The 9,763-nt window shown below is 44.8% G+C and overlaps 1 protein-coding gene across 3 annotated transcripts in view; it reads right to left on the bottom strand.

Moving 5' to 3' along the window:
* Positions 1-1,572: 1,572 nt before the first annotated feature.
* Positions 1,573-9,763, bottom strand: part of LOC135908084 (juvenile hormone acid O-methyltransferase-like) — a 178,468-nt gene continuing 170,277 nt past the window's right edge. For 2 of the 3 annotated variants that reach the window (XM_065439831.1, XM_065439830.1), the window contains one exon: positions 1,574-1,959. In XM_065439831.1, the coding sequence (XP_065295903.1) occupies positions 1,787-1,959 (173 nt within the window). In that variant the 3' untranslated portion in view covers positions 1,574-1,786. Of the gene's footprint in view, positions 1,960-9,763 lie in introns of all 3 variants that reach the window. The other variant, XM_065439832.2, reaches the window with a different exon arrangement.

Here is a 9,763-nt window from a genome sequence, read left to right as displayed (position 1 = left end):
ATCTTCTGTTGTCAGCTGCTTTTTCCTTGCCTTCTCTAGGAAAGAATCGCGCTTGGCCCTGTGTCTGAACTGCACCACAATATTAGGGCTATTAGCGTTACCGCTTGTCCTAACTCGGTGGCAAACTTCAACATCAGAATCCTCGAAAGGTACATCGAGTGTACCTGCAAGTTTTCTGGTTATATCCAGGGTGTTTTCTTTTGGCTTCGTTGGTACACCTTTGATTTCTATGTTGAAACACCTGGTATGCTGGTCATTTTGCATGAGCCTTACTTCATGATCCTTGAGTCTTGCGAGCAGGGCATCTCGGTCCTTTTCCAGACCCTCCACTGTGTTCCTTAGATCAGAGTTTTCATTTTTCAGCTCACTCACAGATCTTTTCATTTCCTCATAGTTCTTGTTCGCAAATTCCAAGAATCCCTTCATTTCTCTAATTTCTTTCCTTAAGTCTCTTTCCAGGCATTCGCGCAGTTCTATAAATTCATTCTTCAACTCGCGTTTAAGTTCTTCGAAAAGTTTAGATAACTCTTGCTTGCCTGTCATTGCTACCAGAGCGCGGGACAAAACGGAGATAAGCGAACAAGAACGCGAGATAAACAACGGAAACAACAGTAACAGGAATGTGACAGCAATGTGGCATAAACAGGAATGTGGCAGCAGCAGCTACGGCCGAATGTGCATCCCACTATTTAGGAGGGGCATAAAAATCACCAACCTGTACAGGCGGAAAGAAGTGGTTCAGTATGCGTGCACGTAGCCGTAACCGCTGCTGCCAACTGATGCGAACGTGCTTCTTGCAGGGCTTTTAAACCAAGGGGCTTGGGGTCCCGCGCAGGCGCGCTGCGGTAGACGGCAGGCGGCAGACTCGGCCACTGTCAAGATGCTTTTTCTTGGGGCGATAAGCGGCTCAGCCTGGGTAGATGAAGTCTTCTTGCCGGCAGTTCCTTGCAGCTGTGATCTGTACAGGCGGAAAGAAGTGGTTCAGTATGCGTGCACGTAGCCGTAACCGCTGCTGCCAACTGATGCGAACGTGCTTCTTGCAGGGCTTTTAAACCAAGGGGCTTGGGGTCCCGCGCAGGCGCGCTGCGGTAGACGGCAGGCGGCAGACTCGGCCACTGTCAAGATGCTTTTTCTTGGGGCGATAAGCGGCGCAGCCTGGGTAGATGAAGTCTTCTTGCCGGCAGTTCCTTGCAGCTGTGATCTGTGCAGGCGGAAAGAAGTGGTTCAGTATGCGTGCACGTAGCCGTAACCGCTGCTGCCAATGCTGCTGCTGCTGATGACCAACGCTGCTGCTGATGACCGTAGCTTGCCGCACTTTTGGAAACTGCGCGTCTTAGTCTCATATTGCCTCAGTCAAGTGAGGAAGAAGATCCTAGGCTCACCTTCTTACTAACTGAGCCCCATAGGAATGACTGCTTCCTCTACATGTGCCCGTTTATAAATCTCTCTTAATATGAAAACGATTCCTGCTGATGAACATGGTTCCTTTATCCTTCCGAATCCACACGAAATATACTTTGGCCATAGAATGACGCCTAGAAATAGTTTAACACAGCATACGACCTAATGGTACTGACGCTGTGTGCTTTATTATATGAATCTGATCAAGAATTATTAGCTGTGGTAGAATAGCACATTTAACCAACGCTTTAGGCAGTGTTACACCGGGGTAAGGTGCCAGCTGCCTAACACAGTGTTTTATTCATTGCGCCTGTTTTTGGCGGGTTGGTCATCATATTCCAGTGAATGTAGATAGGCTGACATTCAAATAAAGCCAACACTGACGCTATTCTTGAGGGGCTTTCTCCAAGTGGACTACAACAAAGCTGTGTCTCATGGAGCATCCTTCGGCTGCCGAAGTCGTTCTTTGTGCGAGCAGATTTCTGCAGTCATTCCGGAAGGCGCCCCGTTTCTCTTCGGGAATATTGACTGCCAACTTGAAGGCAGGCACGTAGAGATCTGCGAACACAACAGAATATAGGCTTTCTTGGACGTTCAATTTCAAACCGAATAACATCTTTTAATGTGCGCTTACGTAGTATAGTTACAAGAAAGAGCCCTGCACAGCAGCTTCGTGACACATGAACATGTCGATAGAGAGAGAGAGAGAGACAACTTCATGTAGTCGCCTGCAGAACGATACCATGACTAGCACTGAAAGTAGAACGACAGAAAGCTGAGGTAGTTTGTAAAGATTCATTATGCAAAAAAGAAAAAGGGACGTGGCAGGTTTGTGTCGCTAGAGACCTACAGAACTACTTAGCTTCACTAGTTTTTTCAGACCCATTTTTCTTGCCTAATTCTCAGGCACTAAATCAATATTTGAGAGAGGAAAATCCTACTGATTGTAAAGCTTTTAGTATGCATATTGAAGACCTGTATTATTCCTTGCCGCATGACGGGGTGCTAAATACCGTAAATGAGTGCATTAAAGAACAAGTGCAAGAGTCGGCTTTTATTGACAGATGAGGTGTTTCCACGAGAGCTTTTCTAGAAATTATTTTGATGTACTTAATGTCCACGTTGATTGGGCGGAGAGATGGCGTGTTTCTGCAGAAATCAGGCATTTGTATTGGCTCAAAGGTTGCCCCTATTCTTAGTAATATTTACGTGAGTAAGGTAAATATTGTAATCGTGAGGTAAATATTGGTAGATTTCGTTACGTTGATTAGCTGATTTTCTGCAGTAGGGAAGAATTCGATTCTGCTGCTACCTCAGTAAGTGAGCAAGTTGAACTTTATGGAGGAGGATTAAAGTTTACAAAGGAATCCCTCAGCGACGTGTAATTCAGTTTCTTGTCATTTTCTTGGTCCTCGAACAAAATCACGTTTGTTGGTAATATTCCCCAAGATCTTCGAAGCCGTTGCTAAACTTTCAATCTAAGCATTCCAAAGTAGTAAAAAACGGAATTGCCATGCCATGCCTTAAGTCTTCTATCCCTACATCTTGCATGCACAAAATGAGTGCCAGTTTTAATGTGCATGTCCGGCGCTATTAGAAGCAGGTTATCCTAGTGTAGCAGTGGCCACTGTGGCGGAGCGCTTAACGAAGTCGGTTTCGAGGGAGACGGACGTGGTTACAGAAACCAGTAATAGCAAATAAAGACTAGTGGCTATTTCGTACGTTCATTCAGTGTCGCACAGGCTTAAAAAGTTTCAAGTAGATATGATGTTAATCCTGCTTTCACTGCTCCCAATAAGATAGGTAAGATATGTGCTGCCGTACAGAGGAAAAAGGAACAGGTAAAAGCCAAAAAAAAAGAACAGATATTTGTCCAGTGAAGCACAATAAAAACAACAGTTTTACTGACTGTCGTATGGGTGTGGTTATAAAATTCCCCTTAGCTGTGGCTAGTTCTACCTAGGGCAAACGGGACGTTGTATCAACCAGAGGCTAATGGAACATAAAAGGTCGTTAAGCGGTGGATCGCCTTCCCAGGTAGCACACAAAGTCTTGAAAACGTCGTATTAAGGGATTCAACGTCTGAAACGGATTTTTGACCAAAATCGACGCATCAAAGACGTTCCAAACAAGATAGCTTAAAAACGAGGGGTGAAGACGTCTCGATAACGTTGGAAGCCAGGCAGCATAAAAACAAAGGGTGAATACGTTTTGAAAACGACTCAAGGCGCACAGCCACGCTACGGCGCGTCAGCCTCTTTAGCGGCTTCTACAATATTCAACCCATCAACGCGATCCAACCTTGCGCATGGTGGCGATACCGTCGTCAAATCATGTGACCAAGGTGGCTACGTGATTCGTGATGCCGGGCATAGTCGCGTCGTCATGGCGTCGTAGCGTCACCGCACTCGCATTGCGCTGTGGTGTGTTTGCGGCTGTTCTGAATGTGCTGCCGCTGCCCTTTGCTATGTAAGTGTTGCAGTGTTTTGCTGTCAAGAAAACGATATTTTGTGATCAGTTTGGGTTGTGCGATGTGTTTGTGTGGTTTTAATTTGGAAATCAGTAGTGTTTTCAATTGTTATGTGACCAAGGCGGCCACGTTATTCGTGAAGCCTGGCATAGTTGTGTTATAGCACTCTCATGACACTATGGTCTGTTTGCGACTGTTCTGAATGTGCTGCCGCTGCCCTTTGTCATATAAGTGTTGCAGTGCTTTGCTGTCAAGAAAACGACATTCTGTGATTAGTTTGTGTTGTGCGATCTGTTTGAGCCGGGCATAATAGCGTTATCGCACTTGCATTGCGCTGTGGTATGATAGCGGCTGTTCTGAATGTGCTGCCGCTGCCCTTTGTCATGTAAGTGTTGCAGGGTTTTGCCGTCAAGAAAACGACGTTCTGTGATTAGTTTGGGTTGTGTGATCTGTTTGTGTAGTAGTAGTGGTTTGTGTAGTAGTAGTAGTAAATCAGTAGTGTTTTCAATTGGAGGGCGCGGAGTGGAGGGCACTAATCAGCTCTTCAAGTTCATTGTCATGTTATGTGAGGCGCATTTTCACTGACGCTGTAATTAATGCGTTAATGGCAGTATAAAGACGAAAGTTAGAGGGACGAAATCTTGCCTGTGTGTCCCTAGCGTCGGGATCAGCCGCTATGCGAGATCCTAACAAGAAAGCATTTTGCAGAATCCGAAGAAAGGCGGCACAATTTCTGACTGTGCGCACCTTGCCGATCTCCGCAATATAGCAATCATCGTGGTATTTTAGTCTCCCGTTTAGCAAGAGTGTTGCAGACAAGGGAACTGGTTCAAACAGGCTTTTCTTTTAATCATTCAGTACTAGTGCGGTATCCCAAAAGATGAGGTCAAGTGCTCGCCCTATTTTCTTATCTCGCGCTACAGCGCACTGACAGAATTTTGCGTGCACCATACCGTGCTTTTATCGTTTGCGCTTCAGGTTCTCGATTGTGTTTTCGCCCCTTTTACCCACGTGATGGGTATTGGTATTACTGGGTACCACATGTGTCCATATATTGTGTCCAATATATGAAACGGCCAAATTCGATTTTATTTGACACCTCAAATGGTAGTAATGTATTGAGTCTCTTGTAGCTTCGTGCTTGTTATCAATTTTACTATTTGGCGAATGGATACAGCATGTACGCTGCATTACTCGCTTGTGGATACTACATACGTGAGTCGAGTATGACCTTGGGATAAAATAACTTGTATGCTTTAGGTAGTACGATTGTTTGCAGTTTGGGACATGTGTCGGAATGTACGCTGTGCGCCATTCGCCGCGCTTTACAGCGGCCTGCCGAGTTCGTGCGGTTGCCATGTGTGCGCATGGAGTTCGCGAAGCGTTCTCGCAGTTTATACATATATATATATATATATATATATATATATATATATATATATATATATATATATATATATATATATATATATATATATATATATATATATATATATACATGTGTTCTGTTCGCGCGCTTCGCACAACAGGGCATGTCGCAGTTCTTTGTCCTTGTGCAACACATTTGCTTAGCGTGCGTCTGTGCATTATTTGATACCGGTTTCACACGAGGCTCTTTTAGCCGCTATCCAGTCCGTTACAAACCAAATTTCTCGGTCGTGATTGGCTCCTCTGCGCAAGCTACGAGAGTGAGCCAGTCGCATCGATAATTTCGATCCGGATCGGGCTTGATCGCGATCGAGAGTGGTCGTGTGACACCGGTTTTACACAAGGCTCCCACATAGGGAACACTTTAGGTTCAATGCTACTGAGTGAAGAGCAAGTGCATATATATGCCAGTGGTGGTATGTGGGCAAGTCTTTCTGGTGAAGACAATACTTGTGCATTCAAAACATTTCAATTACCAGCGTAGTGCATCAATGTGTCTACTTCGACAAAATGGAGCGCCAGTGCAGATATCTGAGCATACCTGTCCAGGGCAGCAAGTGTGTCTACATTGAAACCACTACCAGCATGTGCGGCAGTTCTATTTCCAGCAGCGGGACTGCGCAATAATCAGTAGGGTGCTCTCAAGCTGTTTATCTGTGAAGCTCTGCCTGGACTGTGTGCCAAATATTTTAGGACGTGAAAGTGGGGGTGAATTGGTAGACATCAGTGGAACTGTGCCTGGACTTTGTGGCAAATGTTTTTGGATGTGAAAGTGTGAGTGAACTGGCAAAGAATTTGCTCTGGGCTACATGTGTTAAACGTTTTTCTCATTCAGAGTGCTTTTTTTTGCTTTAGGAGACTGGAGATGTGCGCAAAGTGTGAAATGTCAGTGTTCTAATTAATGTATTTTCTGGTTTGCAAATTATTCGTTGCAACTTTGTTTTTACCAGAGAGGTACAACTTTGCCTCTTGTAAAGGGCTTTTTAGATAAAACACTTACTATTTATTATGACCATTGCTTCCTTTGTTACACAAATGCAGCTTCCAGTGCATTCCAGTTTATTTCCATGTTTATGTAAGTTTCTAATATGAGGCTTGCATATTCATTTCTCACGTTCTGGAGTGGCAAGATGCAGCATTACTGTCTCATCGTTCGCTGTACTACAGTAGTGTTCACTTGTTACACTGAATCCCCCGTTTAAGTATTCTGTACTAATTTCACTTTATTACTTTTTTGTTGTATGGTTACTTTTTCTCGCCATTACGTTCTTTGATATATCCTAAAGGCAATATTTCTAATTTTGCATTGTTCCCATTTTTTTTATTTCGGTCACAGGATTGTTTTATGATGGTATGCGGTGGTATTTCTTTTTGTGCTCTATTCAAGCTTCTAGCTTATTGGTAACATGGCTTGGAGGCAGTTACCATCCGATTCATACTCTTGCATTTTTCAGTCTACTTCTTCCATTCGCTCCGATGTCACTTCTGTATTACTCTAGTCCATCTAATAGCACGTGCTCTTTACTATGATAAATTAGACACTTTAGTACACTCCAGGTTTTTCTGTTCATATTTGTATGTGTACTTGGAATTTTGTTTATGTCCTAGTGAATGTTGACTTTCGAGTTCATTACGAATCCTTTCTGCGACTTTTGTCATGGTTGATGTACTTTTACTTCTATTTGCATTTCTCACACAGTTTGTTCGAACCTTGCATAAGCATTACATTTTAATAAATTGTTTTTGCTTTGTCACAATGTTCTCATTTCATGCACTCTTGGCATGAAGGGCTTGGTCTGGCCACCTGCCAAGACGTGGCCATTTGTTCTTTGCAGGAAGTCATTCTCATTGTGGTTGTAAGCATCGTGGCTTACAAAAGGCGGTATTAAGGATTTATTATTCCTAACAGGCTCATTTTCGTGCGACTTGGTAGAGGATGCGCCGGCCATGCGGGGAACAGTGCTTGGCACACTGCCATGGCTCTTACAGTCAACACCGACGCCTCTACTCATCTGGGGCGCGATTGGAGATCGTTGTTCGAAACGCCCGATCAGTTTCACCTCACGCTATTGGCCTAGGCCATGCCAACGGGTGCGGCTGACGACGTCTGCGCGGCATAGGCCAGTCGTGTGAGGCGAAACTAAACGCGTGTTTTGAACAACGATGTCTGATCGCGCCGGTCACCCGCGAAAATCAGCTTCAGATGATCGTAAACCTTTCAAGACCGCTTCTAGACCAGCTTTTTGATAACGTCCTAAAAACGTTTAGAAATTGGTTACGCATAGTTTTGGCAAAGAAATTACTTGTGTCTTTCCCAATCCTATTTCTAGACCAGCTTTTGGAATACGTCTTGCAGACCAGTTCTAGATCGTCTCAAGAAAGTAATTAAGCCGGACATTAGCAGAGATATACGACGTTTTCCCACCGAAGTTCTCTCATTCGTGTCTTCTTTAACCCGTTTTTATCGTCTTGGATAAACGCTACGAAAACGTTACGTATCTCTTTTGTGCTACCTGGGTTCTAATCTTTCCTTACATTGCCAAGATTGTAACTGCACGCCAGAGCTAGATGAATGTGCGATATTCCACAGGCATAAGAATGAAGATACGTCTTATGGTAGAGGCATGGCATATCTATAATGGTGGAAGTGCATGCGTGAGTCAGTCTTCGATTACTTTACATAAGGAAGAGATTAAGTGCTTTAACAGTTATCTCTCACGTACACCGGCACATGTACCCGCCTGACACGTGGTGATACCATTCCTGAGCTTGCGCAGACGAGTTTTGTGTCTTCTTCCTTTTTTCGCCTCAGTGCTCCCTTCAGTTGATAGTCGGCGTTCGTGTTGTCCACTTCACTACTCTCTTGTGTCCTGTCTGCACGCCTCACCTCGTTTTTGCACACTGAAAGAGCACTTACGATAAGAGAGAGAAATGCGTGAAAACTATGTAATGAGTCTAGAATAAACTTTGACATAACTCCTTCGCCCGAAGGCTTTATTACTGCTTAAGTTCACGTCTAACCTATCAACAATAATTCACGACTGACTTGGCACATAATACCGTGTGATCAATTCAATGTATACAAAGCCGTAAGCAGTACGTTCGGCGAAGAGGCGGGGTGAGAATGATAAATAAACATTAAGCGATGACAAAGAAGGCCAGGAAGAGGTTTTGGGTGGGTACGCGTTCCAGGACTCAAGTGGCCACCACGACACGCCAAACTCGACCTATGAGGTCCTTCTGGGCCCCAACGGCAACAGTGAGGATGGCTGTCGCAGTCCCATCTTACGTAATATCTACTTCGTTTCTTCTGTTTCCAGCTCACATTACATACAACTATAGTAGCCCCAAGTATGTCAGCGCTATGCGTATACTCTGCACAAGGTAGTACTAAGGCATTTTTTGTGCTTCTGTAATTTATACTATGAGCTTTCCATAGAAACATTGATAATCGGTCAAAATGTGTGAACATAAACAATTGAGAAATAATTTCCTGCTTTCTGAGTTGCCATTTGGCTTATGGTATAGCTACAAAAGCTTATCGTATCCATAGTACAATGAACAGTTGGTTATTCTGGGTAAGATGCGAGCGAAATAATCATTTGCTGTCATCACCACATGGCTGGAGCTCCGTGAAATTTCAAGGCTGGAGCATCGCGCAAGCTTCGTGCGCGATGCAGACAGCAACGGAGGCGGCAAATGAAGCTTCAATCATAGAAGGCTAGGCGCGAGTAGGAAAAAAAAAATATGCGTGGCTCTGCTATCGCAAACACCAGAGACCACCGGAGCTGGGGGAAGGCCAGTAAAGTAGTGCCCAAGCGCATGCACACTTAGTCTAACTTTCGCTGGGCTTCCCCCATCTCCGCTGGTCTCCAGTATTTGCGTTAGCAGAGCCACGCTTAATTTTTTTTTTTACTGCGAGAAAGAGGACCACCGAAGTTTATCGGAGACCAATGACTTAACACCATGTGTGTCTCTGCCGCGCCGATCCTCCCCCCGCTGGGCTCCATCCACCCTCACCATGTCACTATGCTGCGCGATGCTAGTTTTATACTCTGCTTTCACTCTATCTCAGCTCTCTCTCCTTCAGCTCGGCGAAGCTGCGGGCGTCGAGAGAAACGCAGCGAGGTTCTAGCAGCTCCAGTGCAAAAAAGCAGAAGTAAGAAAGAGGGAACGGAAAAGTGAGGAACATGCGGCCGCAGAGCCGTTAGAAGAGCGCTGCTTGACAGTTCATGGTGCAGAATTTCATGGTCGTTAAAAAAAAGGACAGTTTCCCCCACATCGCGAAACATTCACTGCGATTGCAAGATTATTTATCCACATGAACTCTCGAAACGGTGCTTTAACTACGCGAGGGTGCAGCACTGTGATGTGCTGCAACACGCAAGGCAATTGCTGCTTGGAAGAAGGAAGAACGCCTAGGCAGTTAACAGGCGTCTCACAACGTGGGTGCTATGAGCTCTG

The sequence above is a fragment of the Dermacentor albipictus genome, chromosome 5 (genome assembly GCF_038994185.2).
Source record: "Dermacentor albipictus isolate Rhodes 1998 colony chromosome 5, USDA_Dalb.pri_finalv2, whole genome shotgun sequence".
In the NCBI taxonomy this organism is placed as follows: Eukaryota; Metazoa; Arthropoda; class Arachnida; order Ixodida; family Ixodidae; genus Dermacentor; species Dermacentor albipictus.
This window is presented reverse-complemented; position numbering and strand designations above follow the sequence as displayed.